General features: G+C 51.8%; 4 protein-coding genes across 4 annotated transcripts; 1 reads left to right on the top strand and 3 right to left on the bottom strand.

The window, feature by feature from the left end:
- Positions 1–356: 356 nt before the first annotated feature.
- On the top strand, positions 357–1,322 carry J4E90_008239 (uncharacterized protein; the record flags this gene model as incomplete). The annotated part of the gene is made up of 1 exon (XM_051437769.1): positions 357–1,322. The coding sequence occupies one exon, from the start codon at positions 357–359 to the stop codon at positions 1,320–1,322; it is 966 nt and encodes a 321-aa protein (XP_051288580.1).
- Positions 1,323–1,503: 181 nt separating this feature from the next.
- Positions 1,504–6,653, bottom strand: J4E90_008238 (uncharacterized protein; the record flags this gene model as incomplete). The annotated part of the gene is made up of 7 exons (XM_051437768.1): positions 1,504–2,926; positions 3,262–3,416; positions 3,465–4,043; positions 4,099–6,080; positions 6,137–6,178; positions 6,226–6,312; positions 6,440–6,653. The coding sequence occupies 7 exons, from the start codon at positions 6,651–6,653 to the stop codon at positions 1,504–1,506; spliced, it is 4,482 nt and encodes a 1,493-aa protein (XP_051288579.1).
- Positions 6,654–6,921: 268 nt separating this feature from the next.
- J4E90_008237 (uncharacterized protein) lies at positions 6,922–8,490 on the bottom strand (the record flags this gene model as incomplete). Its single annotated transcript, XM_051437767.1, has 5 exons — positions 6,922–7,146; positions 7,246–8,064; positions 8,120–8,227; positions 8,341–8,370; positions 8,425–8,490. The coding sequence occupies 5 exons, from the start codon at positions 8,488–8,490 to the stop codon at positions 6,922–6,924; spliced, it is 1,248 nt and encodes a 415-aa protein (XP_051288578.1).
- A 3,450-nt stretch (positions 8,491–11,940) lies between these two features.
- J4E90_008236 (uncharacterized protein) lies at positions 11,941–12,678 on the bottom strand (the record flags this gene model as incomplete). Its single annotated transcript, XM_051437766.1, has 3 exons — positions 11,941–11,958; positions 12,005–12,502; positions 12,550–12,678. 3 exons carry the CDS (start codon positions 12,676–12,678, stop codon positions 11,941–11,943), a joined length of 645 nt encoding a protein of 214 aa, XP_051288577.1.
- Between the last annotated feature and the right edge of the window lie 2 nt (positions 12,679–12,680).

Here is a 12,680-nt window from a genome sequence, read left to right as displayed (position 1 = left end):
TCTTCCAGTCACCACTCCTCATTGCAAAATCTTCCAAGCTTGGCTCTACGTTGCATCTTGTCTCTCATTCAGACTTCCCTGGCTCTTCCTCACAACCATCCAAACCACACAACACAACACCGCTCCGACCATATTAGCACAACCCACAAGAGGTAAACAACCCAGAAGTCTACATAGCGCCGACCGTTCACTAACTCACGTTTCGTTGCGAAAGTAGATTGCAGATTATTCGAATTTACCATTGGATTTGGTGCTTTCGCCTGTCAGCTCCCACAGCAAGCAAGATGCCTACCTTGCGCAAAGGGATCAGAAGCGCTTCCGAAACTCACGTCTCGATTCATGCCCCAACCCAGACAATGAAGCTCGAGCGCCAGTCACACCCTTCCGTCATCTCCATCACCACACAAAAGCGCAGACGCTGCGCAGACGAGCAGACCAACCCGACCCTCACAGCACAAGCCAAGAAGCTCAAAACATCAAAAACATGCGCCTCGGCCATCACCACTAAGCTTACTACCACCACACCCAACAAGATTTTCGCGTCCAAGTCCACGCTCATCCCCCGCGGCCCCCGCAAAAAAGCCACCCTCGGCGTCAAGGACGAATCCCTCCTCCTCATGCTCTGCGACTGCAGCACCACCCCGCGCAAAACAAGCGAACTCCACTTCCGCAAGATCCCGCACTCCCACATCGACTGGCACAACCCCCACCACATCTCCCAGATAAACGCTTGGCGCAACCAAATCTACGGGCGCGCCGGCCTAAAAGCCCGCTCCGTAAGCCTATGGTACGAAGCCGAAGAACTCTGGTTCGAGCTGTACTTCCAGCTTTCCATCGTCGAGGCGCGGAAGCGTGGGATCATGCTTCCGGGGAGTAGGCAGGTGCGCGAGGCGTTTAATATAACGTTTGTGGGGAGTGTGATTAAGGGGAGGAATGGAGAGGATTTGCCGCCGAGGGTGGAGCGCGAGGGGAATGCGTTTGCGTCGAAGTTTAATCGTATGTTTCCGGCGTTGAGGGCGAGGCTGAATAGTTGTGTTGTTGGGAGGTCGGGAGATGTGTGTGTGCCGGTGATTACGTTTGGGATGATGGAGAGGTACAGGGTGATGAAGAGGAATCTGGCGGAGAGGGGCGTCGAGGCTGAGTCGGAGTATGCGAGTGGATTGGAGGAGTGGCAGTGGTTTCTGTCTCATCTGCCAGATGTCGAGATGCAGGCTGTGGTCAAGAAGGAGGAAGAGGCCAGGGAGATGAAAGCGAAAGAGTTTGATGCTGTTGCTGCTTTGGTTAGCCTTGCCAACTCGCCTGTTGAGTCTGGGGATGACTAGGGAGCGTGCTGCATACATGCCGTTGGATCTGAACATGGAAGACACCCTCACAGCATGGACGAGCAGAACAAGAAAAAACAAAGCGATTTGAGAGGACGAAGCCATTGCTAGTGTCTAGAACTCGCCCTTCCACTTCCCACGTTCACCAGCCCACACCGCAGTGACTCCAGATTTAGCACCTCTAGTCATCAACTAGTTCCACGATGTCGCCGAACTCTTGGAACAGCCACGGCTCCAGGTCCTTGAAAGCTTCGGGTACCAGCTTCTCCTCGACCAGTGAGACAACAACCGGCTCATCGCCGAACATGTTCAACATGCCTGCCACCTCTTCGTCGACACACGCGTCTTGTTGGTCGCCGGCTGTATGCAGCTCGCGTGGCGTAGCCGTCCGTTGTTGCATATTTGGCGACGTGATTATCTTTGCGGGTATGGCGTTTGCAATCTTGGCTTCGGTACTGTCTTCGCTGTCAAAGAAAGGCGATCGAGAGGTCTTGAATTCTGCTTTGCGAGGATGATCGCGATGACTGAACTTCGGCTTTTGCGGAACGTGATCTTCGGTATTGACCAAACTAGAGTCCATCTGCTTGTCACCTTCTCCGTAACCCATGTAGTCATCGTCGATGACATTTTCGAAGGGCTGCATGGTATTAATGTCGCTTTCACAAATCTCCTGAAGATTCTGAGAATCTGCAAGCCCAATGAAAGCCTCTCGAAGGACGGAGTCGTCATCATCAAAGGCGTCGGATTCGTGAGAGGCTGCAGGAGCTGCAGGCTCATAGTCCATGTAATCTTCCGGCTCTTGTGTGTCACCGATTAAGTCTTGTTGCGCAGGCTGATGCTGCGGATGACCGGAGTCGACTGATGGCTCATCAAATCGAAAATCACCGTAATCGCTTGATGTTGGATGCCGCTCAGGAGCGGAGCTGCCCATAAAGTCAAGACTATGCTCACCACCTTGAGAGTAGCAATATGCTGGCTTCTTGTACTTGACGGAATGAAGAGAAGAAGGAAGCTCTTTGCCCTGGATCGTCTTATGCAGCTGATGGAGGCCGCGATAGTCTCTGGGTCCGTTGGTGCCATAGTCGGCTCTCTGCTTCTTTTCTTGCTGCGTGAGATCGAGCTCGTCAATTGGCGCAGAGACCTTCCTCTTAGAAGCTGTGAGTTGAAGCTTTGTTTGCTTCTCTTTGCCTTTCGGCACCGGTGGTTTCTGCGTCGGCTCAGGCCGATCTTCGCACGATGGAACGCGTTTGGCGACAGCTTTCTTCTTCGATGGTTTATCCATACCAGTCTTGCAACACTGGTGCTTGCATGCACTTCGATCTTTGCACGGGTGATTGCAGGCCCACTTTCCATTAGCTAGCTGTACTGGCTCTAGATCATCTTGTTCAGCAGTAGTATCAATCGGTCGTACGATGCGTTTGCTCTTCTCGTCATCCTTGTTCTTGGTCGCTTTGTTCTTCGCCGTATTCTTCCGCGTAATAGAATCGATAGGGTCGGCATAATTCTCGATGTGATCATGATCAAGATCACGGAAGGAAGCGTTGACAAGAGCATCATCATCCACATCACCATCTCCATAGTCATCGCTGGTGGCGGACACCTTTCTGCACGGCCTTGCAGTATCCGTGCGGCGCTTTGACATGTTAGACTGATGTGATGCTGGCCGCTCTGACTCCAAGCGTTTTGGGGTTGGAAACATAGAGGCGGCGACCTGGGGCTTCACGGCGGCGGCACGCATACTGCCAGCTTGTAACAATTAGTCTTAGCTCTCATAATCGAGCCGAAGTACATGCCTATGCCATCACACATGACGTAGCAGTTGATTGACTGGTCGGGGTTTGTCAAGAGCGCTGGGAATGTGAGGCTTTGGCCAGACCCAAGCTTTGGGCCACTGCGACAAAGATTAGTACAGCGCAATATCGAGATCGTAATGGCCCACCTGATGCGAGCAAAATGCACCTTGCGGCCATCGGAAGTGTCCACCAAAAGGCACACGTATATGAGTTTGTTGTTGAAGCGCTGGGGCGGCTTCTCGTTGATGAAGCCAATGTCTGCCTTGATCTGGAGTTTGACCCCATCGTGGGTTTTGATTGCCTAAATAGCCATTAGAATATGCACTTCAAAGAAAGATCGCAGACTTACGGTTGACGGTTGAGCATTAAGTGAGACGCGAAGCTTCGGAAACGACCGGACTTTCTCGAGCACGTCGAGGCCAAAAGGTGGATTTCGACCGACGAGTGCTTCGATCCTATAAGGCTCGCATCCTTCAAGATCTTCCATGGACTTCAGCCCAGCATTGACGAGCTTTCTGACAGCGACGTTGCCGATGCTTCCAATTTGCTTCATTTGAAGCGGGCTATCATCCCAAATTCTGGCGCCTAAACTTCTCTCGAGCATGAGAGCACTGTGGATACTGATGGAGTCACCTAAGGCAATCTGGCAGTCGATGATGCATCGGATTAGACTGCCAATATTCTTGAAGATGATTTGTGTCTCCGTCGTATACTGAGAACGATGCTTGCCGGCCTCGCCTTCCCAGGAGATGTCGGCAGACCCAAGAACGGATTGTACGATTAAAGATACCTTCTGCGATGGTAGATCGAGGTTCACAGGGATAGCCCAGCGGATCGAAGCGGACTTGTTGAGGAGCTTGTAGAATGCCTTTTCACCTTGACGGAAGCGTATCGTAGAGTACTCAACAGCTTGAGCTATGGCGGAGAGCTGTGTACGGATGTCAACAAGGTTTTTCAAGTAGCACCAAGGTTGTGTGACTTACGATCTCCGAGGGAGTTGACTTCAGCCCGAGTTCCATAAAGACTTTCATAGTCTCGAAATGTACGTAGTACCGTGCCATAGCATGGCCAAACTCGGTGCATCGGAAGTACTCTTGCCCTGACACAAGATTGGTCTCGCGCAAGAGTGTGATGTCGCGGAAGCATATGTCGTCAACTTGCTCCTCGATGCTTTGACCACTTCGAGCGCCGTCCAATTTGTAGTAACTAGGATTCTGCTGGAGTCGGACGTAAAGGAATGTACCTTTTAGCCATTTCCTAGCTGACTCTAGGTCGCTAATGGTTCCAAGTCCAATCTCGGCGTTCATATGATCTACCAGATTGAGATGGAGTTTACTCTCGATGAGGTCCTGGCCTGTGACCAACATCTCGTACCGTCGGACTTTCGCCTGCCTGGTCATAATCACTGCTACAGCTGAATCGTCGTACTGAGGTCGTCCCGCGCGACCCAGCATCTGCATCATCTCCAGGCCCGAATACTCCTGCATTCCTTCCGCACCCCAGGCCATGGTATTCTTGATGATGACGAGATGGCAGGGTAGATTGACTCCGACCGCGAGCGTGGATGTGCAGCAGATGACACTGATCTCGCCAGCGATGAAACCTTTTTCGATTTTGGTCCGATCATCGAGATCAAGTCCGGCGTGATGAAAGGCTACACCAGAAGACACGGTATCTCGAAGCTCCTTGTTCAGCAGCAGGGGTGGCTTAGACGGAGGCTTCCACATGCGATCTCGGTCTGATGCCGAGACCCACCAGTTTGCTATCAGCTTTGCCGTGCTGACTGTGGAGTTTCGGGTTGCGCAAAAGACCATGAGCGGCTTACGCTGTGAGTGAGAAGCGATAACCTCAGGGATTCTGGCATCAAGCACCTTTTCAAAGCCGAACTCGTTGCTGGAGCTGTATGCAAAGCCTCGAACGTGCTTGCGCAGCTTGACTGGGCGGAATTCTTCACCAAACTTCTCATTGGCGGCGGGAATGTCTGGCTCCGATGAGTTCTTTCCCAGCCATGCCGCAATGTCATGGAAGTTGGGTACTGTAGCTGATAAAGCCACAAAGCGCACATCCGTGCCAATAGACTTCATCCGCGAAACGACCGTCTCAAGCGTAGCACCACGATCTTCTTTGAGTATGTGCACCTCATCGATAAGGAAGACCCGGATGAGTCTCATCAACTTCTCATGGTCTTTCCACTTCCTGGTCATGCTGTCCCACTTCTCGGGTGTTGTTATGATGATGTTGGCGCTCTGTACGTTGCGTAAATCCCCAAGGTCGCTGTCGCCGGTCAGCTCGGCGCATTTAAGGCCTAACCTATTGAACTTGGCTTCCCAGTCACGTTGGCGTTCTGCACACAAAGCCTTTGTCGGCGCTTGATAGACCACTTTGTACTGGCCGGTCGCGTTGGTGGCAACAGCTCGACAGACAGCGAGCTCGAGAATGACGGTCTTACCACTTCCAGTAGGGGATGCAAGTACGAAATTGTCATCGGTCCTGAAGACTCGGTCAAAACACTTGGACTGTACGGCGTTGAAGGTCGGGTAAGGAAACACCGTTCGAAGACGATCTGGTAGGGTAGTGACAGGAATCAGGCGGATACCTTGGCACATGGGAGCAGCGCTAGACACATCTTCTGGGTACGTCTGCGGCTCTAGGGGAGCTTGTCGATGATGCGGAGGATTGAGTTCGCCTCTGTGCTGTGCGGCGGATGCGCGTTGCTGGCTAGCATGTGGTCGAAAACTGGGCAGTGCAGCCATTCCATGGGAGCGCTCATGTTGTTGTCGGTACTCTTCAGCAAGAACATGGCCGTCGCCTTCGAATGGTGGGGCCTGTGAGCCGTGTTGAGGTCCGAAATCATTGACTTGCTCGGCACGCCGCTGACTTGCCCTGAGTGTTGGACTGGAAGACGGGCCGAGCGGCATGTCAGAACTGGACTCTTGAAGCGGAGCGGCATTGTAGGCAAAGCGACCTGGACGGTGATCAGCATGGCCACAACCACCAACGGCAGAGGTGCTTTCTACTCACTCATTTGACCTCGCATAGCCTGCTCAGAACGCGGATGGTACTCTGCTTCTTAGTCAGCAGATGCGTCTCTGCAGTCCAGGCTAAAGTACCTTCTTCATGGTACATGTCTTGATCACGAGCCTGGTAAGACGGCTGCGATTGAGTAGGCGCCGCATGATTGTAGAACGTGGAAGGGCCTGGTGCAAGTGACAACCTCTTTGTGCCTTGTGCAGCTTACCGCTGAAAGTCAGCGTATGGTTGTCGAAGCACTCTATCATCTGCAAGTGTGAACGTAGGAGTTGCGGAAGCGAGGGGACCACATACCGAATGAGTCGAGTTGCTGACCTCGGTCGTATATGCTGTCGTCCTCAACCACGTCATACTGGGGGTCGTCATATTGAGTGGCGCGATAGCGATCACAGGGTGCGACTGATCTTCCAGGCTGCTTGAACTGAGGCCGAAGCATGTCGTACTGCGACGGGCGGCGCGGAGCGCCGAACTGCTCGTAGCCATCATGCTGATAGCGGTCGTCGTCCATGACTGCTACATGTGGCTTGATCAGAGGCTCTTTGGCAGTAAAGGCGTGGCGGGAAAAGTTCAGAATCTAAAGTGGGGCGGTAAGTGAGAGTTGAGATGAGAGGGAAGTGACGATGGAGGAAGTCGCGGCCTGGCGTGCCACATCCGGATTTGGCGGAGTCACTCGACGGCAAACTTCGATCAAGGAGGGTATTGAGCGCGTAGATCTCTGTCAGTTATGCGTGCACCTCGTCCGCATTGTGATCACATGGTCCATATATTACTATCGCTCAAGCATCTCGCTTGTGAGAATGCCGTTCTATAGAGGGCGATTCCGGTGCTGCTTTTGGAGCAGCTTCATACACTGATGACCTCCGCGGCTTGTTGGTATCGATTGTGCGATCCACCGTAGTCTTCTCGAAGTCGGCAATCCTGACTGGCAACGATTGCGAGCCCCGCTCAGGCTTTGTGTAAAGATAGGTTGCGAACAGCACGACGCATGTGCCAAGGAAGAACTACCGCTAGTCAGCATTATGAGCCTTACTGTGCCATTGAAGACTTACTGATCGCGTCACCCTGAAGTCAAAGAAGTAAACGCTTGCAATGCAACTAACCAAGATAGAAATCGATGTCGCGAAGTTCTTGGCGATATTATCGGCATAGTTGATGACGAGCGCAACCACAATGCCACCAGCTGCTTGAAGACCGATAGCCGTCCACACCACCCAGTTGTAGCCGACGAAGAATCCAGTCTTAGCTATGATCTCCCCATCCTTCCATATCACGCCCAGGAACAACGACGGAAAGAGCGACCAGAAACAGAGCTGGCAGTTGCGGACCCAGAGCGGCGTCTGCTTGGCGCTCGTTGAGTCCTTCAAGATCTTCTCAAAGGTAACCCCGGCTAGGCCTGAAAGCGCGCAGGAGATCAGGACAGCCATGAGCCCAACCCGGTAATTCATGTGGGGTATCTGAGCTGCACGATCCGCGTGTATGCCCTCGTATGACCCAGATCGTCTCCCTAGCCGCCCTGCGACATTCTCACCAAGATCGTGCAGCTGCTCCAGCGTCTTGGTCCATGGCTTTGCACCAGAGGCTTGTGGTGGTGACGGCGCAGTCGCTTGCGGTACCTGTATAATAGAGACGCCGATGATGAGAAGCAACAACGATAGCCATTTGCGCGCCGAAAGTGTTCTGCCCAGCATCAACACACTGAAGATAGCCGTCGTCAGGATCTTGAGCTGGTACGTCACCTGGAACGTCGCGGCGTCCAGGTTACTGACAGCAATGTATTGGAGGGAGTTTTGTATCGTGTATAGCACGGCCGGTATCGCAAGCTTCCAGCTCTCGTTTGTAAAGATCGCGGTCGTCAAGGTACGGAACAGTGTGGGGATCGTCGTATTTGAAGGAAGGTTGCCTGACATCTCGTGTAATGCCTAGGACGGTCGTGAGCCTGAGAGCAGTTCATTCCTCTTCACCCGGGCGCCGTACCATAGTCAAGCTGATAGCGAGCTTGATGACCTCATTCAGGAAGACGCTTGTGCTTGCGTGGTATCGTTGCTCTCCAGTCAGAGGCATTATCCTGGAGTAATGCATAACCTGGGGTCGCGTCAGCCACTGTCACTCCCCGCTTGCTTCTCCACAGTATCCGCATGTTCTGTGTGCTCTTCGATCGCGTTGGGGTAGTGCTTCGCGGTGGATGGCAATCGTACCAGGATGAGGGCAGAGTTTTGGAATATAAGCTGTTTAGGGATTAGCTTCTGCGTATACAATGAGAGTGACAAAGATTGGCTTACTGTCACGAGAGAAACATGCTTCATGGGCACCCCGCCCAGAGTTCCTGAAGCCGACCTGACAACCATGGTGGGCTCCGCTCTCGTAGATGTGCTGGAATGATGGGAGGTTCGCTAGATGCGCATGGCGAAGATTATATCCGGTAGCGATGGGCAGTACGTAGAATTACAGTGAAGGTAAGATCAAACCGGTGCAGGGCAAACGAGACATGTAGACTGGGCCCATCTTGAGTGCTGTCAGCTGGAGATGGGGCGCGGCTTCCGCTGCTCGAGCATCCGGCGCGATGAGCAGGGATACTTAGCGCTGCCGATCGAGCTTGGCATTCAGGCCAATTTCCGATGACGCGCATCTCGACGCGTCACGGACATTCTCACCCTCACGACCACCACAACACTCAATTGCTTGCCATATATGGGAGACGTTCCGCTCACAACACCAACGACCCACGCATGAGCTCCCCGTATCATTCGCTCACAGCATAGAGTGCAGCTGACACGGAACCCAGCGGTCGCTGGTGCCTCCCGCTGTAGCCACTGGCACACCTCTGGACTTAAGTTGAGGCGCGAAGCATCACCGTGATTCCGTCCGATCTCACTCATGATCAATCCCTCCGCGATAACGCTAAATCCGCAGGACCTACATATCTGGTCCGGTTCGTCTTTCACTACTACCGCCGCCTCCGCTACAAGAACAAACCCGAGCTCGTCAAGATTGTTGAACTGTCGTATCGTATGTTCCGTCATTCGGACTCTGGCGCCATCGTCAGAACTCTTGGCTACAGATCCAACGATCTCACATCCTCCGTCTGGTACACGTTTCTCCGAAGCCTCAGCCCTTTCGCTTTCAAATCATCATGCTTCCGTACCAATATCCAGCTCTTCCGCTTCCTGAAGCAGGCAAACACACAAGGCTTGTGAGACTCAGTCCCGGCAACTTTTCTGATGACCTTCACGTGGAGCTGGACGAAGTGCTCTTGGATGGCACTTCCACCTACGAGGCGCTATCCTACGTCTGGGGCTCGTCGGCCGATCCAGTTCCCCTACTGGTCGGTCCTTCCCGGGAAACCACCATTTCGGTCACGCAAAACCTAGCGACAGCGTTGCGATATCTCAGATACACGAACGAGTCCCGAACATTATGGGTAGATGCGGTTTGCATTGACCAGAACAATCTGAATGAACGAAGCTATCAAGTCACCTTGATGAGCGATATCTACCGAGCGGCATGTCTGGTTATTGCGTGGATTGGACCCGAAGCCGATGACTCCTCCCAGTCCTTTTCCAAAATGCACATCATTGGTTCGAGCATCGATGTGAATTGGAACAATTTCTCATACAAGCCTAAGGTGGACATGAACAATCGGCCTTTCATTCTGATAGAGGAACTCAAAAAATGCGCGTTTGGAAATCAGGAAGCCCATGCTGTCAGTCGTCTTTTGCATCGACAGTGGTTTCAACGTCTCTGGATTCGGCAAGAGATCGGGCTGGCTACTCAAGCGATTATTTGTTGTGGTAAACTATCCATGCCTTGGCATCTGTTTAGGAATGCTATCTTCTTCATCAATTCAGAATGTCGTAAGCTGATGACAGAAGCACTTGGAGATCAGATTGCAAGTTTTGCATCCCGTATCGATCTGGTGTACCGGATTTGCGGACGTCGTACATATTTACTCCAACACTTCCGAAGAGATCTTGCCCATGTTGTATGCGCAGACCCCCGAGACAAGATATATGGCATGTTAAGCCTACTTCACCCATTACAACAAAACATGGGTATCATCCCAGATTATACTCAGGATGTAGCTCTTGTCTACCAAGACGCCGCTATACGGTTCATAAATCACACGAGGAATCTATCCATACTCCTCCAGTGTGAGCTACAAGACACTCCTCCCCATATGCCAACATGGGTCCCAGATTGGTCAAGTAAGCTAAAAGTGTCACGATTTCTCACAGGTTCAACCAACGCAAGCGCTAGTTTCAAGTCGATTGCAGCTATCAAAGGAGAAGGGATGTTGAGTGTCGCTGGTGTGGCTATCGCGACATTAAAGCATGTACAACCTTTGCATTTCGGCAGCGAGGATGACTTCCAAACTATGCTGACGGTACTTTGCAAAATGGATATATCCAACTCGGCTACTTCGAATGACACAGAAACATCTCAGTTTTCTGCAGTGTGTGATGCGCTTTGTGCCGGTATTTTCCGCCATACCATGATCCCGATCCGCGAAGACCTCCCAGACTTTGAGTCAGTCATGCAAACTTTCAAGGCTAGACTGGTAACAGGAACGCTCATTTCCGGCGATGTGGACTCCACCAACGAATGGCGCAAATACGGAGGCAGGGTCACACCTGTTTGTCGCAACCGGAATTTGTTCGTTACAACAGAAGGCTCGGTTGGCATCGCTCCACCAGCCGCCAGACCGGGTGACATAGTCTGTGTACTTTTGGGTTGCTATTGTCCCATCCTACTTCGTCAGACTAAAGATAATACCTATCAAGTTATTGGGGAGTCATACGTGTCAGGTCTCCATGCTGGAGAGGCACTGTTGGGACCTCTACCAGAACATTTACGGCCAGTTCATTACTATGACAACGACGTCAAGGGATATAAAGATGCCCTTTGGAATGAGCATACAGGACGACTACAGTTCGAAGATCCTAGAGTGGATAGATTGCTTCTGAATCCCGGCTTTCAAGTTCGTAGCCAGGGAGAGAACATGTTTCCAATAATCAAAACCAGTGTAGAGGCGCTTCAAAACGCCGGTATTGCGGCTCAGTACTTCGGTCTTGTCTAGTCAATTGCGCTTTTCTTTATCTGTAAGCAGGACATATCTGTAAGCAGGACACTTCACTGGTACTGCAATAACGCAGAGCAAGTAGCACGCCAATCGCGATTTCCAAAATCCAATTCAATTCAGTGCACAAAGTCACTCTCGGAAGAGCATAATCGCAAGCATCACAGTCGCTCAAGCGCCCTGAATCCTGTCAATCTCGACTAACGTGACCGTTCCGGAGTAATAGCTGAGTTACTATTCATAGAATTGCGTCCATCGCACTCTCTGACAGCAGTATTTCACACCTCGTAGATTCATGCAAGCGGGACATCTTCTATCTCACTGATCTGTTGAACCGTAGCCCTGAAACGCTCATACACCTCTTCGGCGGGGATACTATAATCCACATCGAGGAGCTTCCCCCCTTGATCGTTCTCAATAATCCCAAGAATGGCATAATACATATCATGCAGCATCGTAGACCTACGGTGCTGAAAGTCGAAGGCCACATCGAGTAAATTCCTCTGCAGGATTATGTTCTCTCGCCGCGCAGCCTGCCGCATCTGTGATTCGAGGATGTAGAGCAAAGGTGTCCAGTCCATCCCACTCTCGTCTCGCCTGTGGAGGTTGTAGATTGGCGACACGACAGCAGCTTTGATGCGGAAAACCAACGCGCGTAGAATACCCAAATCACAAGTCCAGTGAATCTTATGCCTGCCACATTGTAGCGTTGTTCGCCGTGCTAGCACCGCTTCTTGGACTGTCCACATTCTTCCAAACCATGGTCTCTCCAGGATTCGAGTTACGCTCTGTTCGAGCTCGGGAACTGCGATATGTGACCATGGGCTCTCTTCTCTCTGGCCATACCGTTCCATGAAAGACTGCAGATGCTGCATATCTGTCTCGGTTTGCTCTGTGGACTGACCGAGGTACACGACGACACCATCCGCTGCTTTATAAATCTCGTCCATCATATGAACTTGATCTTGTTTCTCCGTGTTGTGATATTGATTGATGCATACTTGGTCGGTCCACAGTATTCTGATTGACGTTGGTGATTTCAGATTTTCGAGAGCGTCGTGGAGGTTTTTGGTGATCTTGAAGTTGCGACCATTAACCAGAATGTCGACGCGGTCATTCATATCTCCCCACACGTAGGACATTGCTTCGTAAGAGGGAGCATCTCTTAGATCTTTCGTCACCAGGGTGGCCTTGATCGTGTCTCCAGGTGATCCAGGGTGCAGCTCGAGCAAACGGAATTGGTGTCTTTCTTCTAGTTGCGAGTGCACGTACACATTCTCGCTCTGAAAAGGTTAGTTGCTGGTAAAGCTCCCGACTCAGGTGGACGCACCGAAGCGACGGTGGGCGGAACCCCTGGTGGGTCAACAGTGAATCTGACCCAAACACCAAACGATAACTTCCAACCAGTCGGTAGCGGTATCAGCCATTTGTCGATGCAAAGGGGCAGAGAGTTGAACATGA

Source organism: Alternaria incomplexa (genome assembly GCF_024043165.1).
Source record: "Alternaria incomplexa strain BMP 0042 chromosome Unknown scaffold_12, whole genome shotgun sequence".
Lineage (NCBI taxonomy): Eukaryota > Fungi > Ascomycota > Dothideomycetes > Pleosporales > Pleosporaceae > Alternaria > Alternaria incomplexa.
This window is presented reverse-complemented; position numbering and strand designations above follow the sequence as displayed.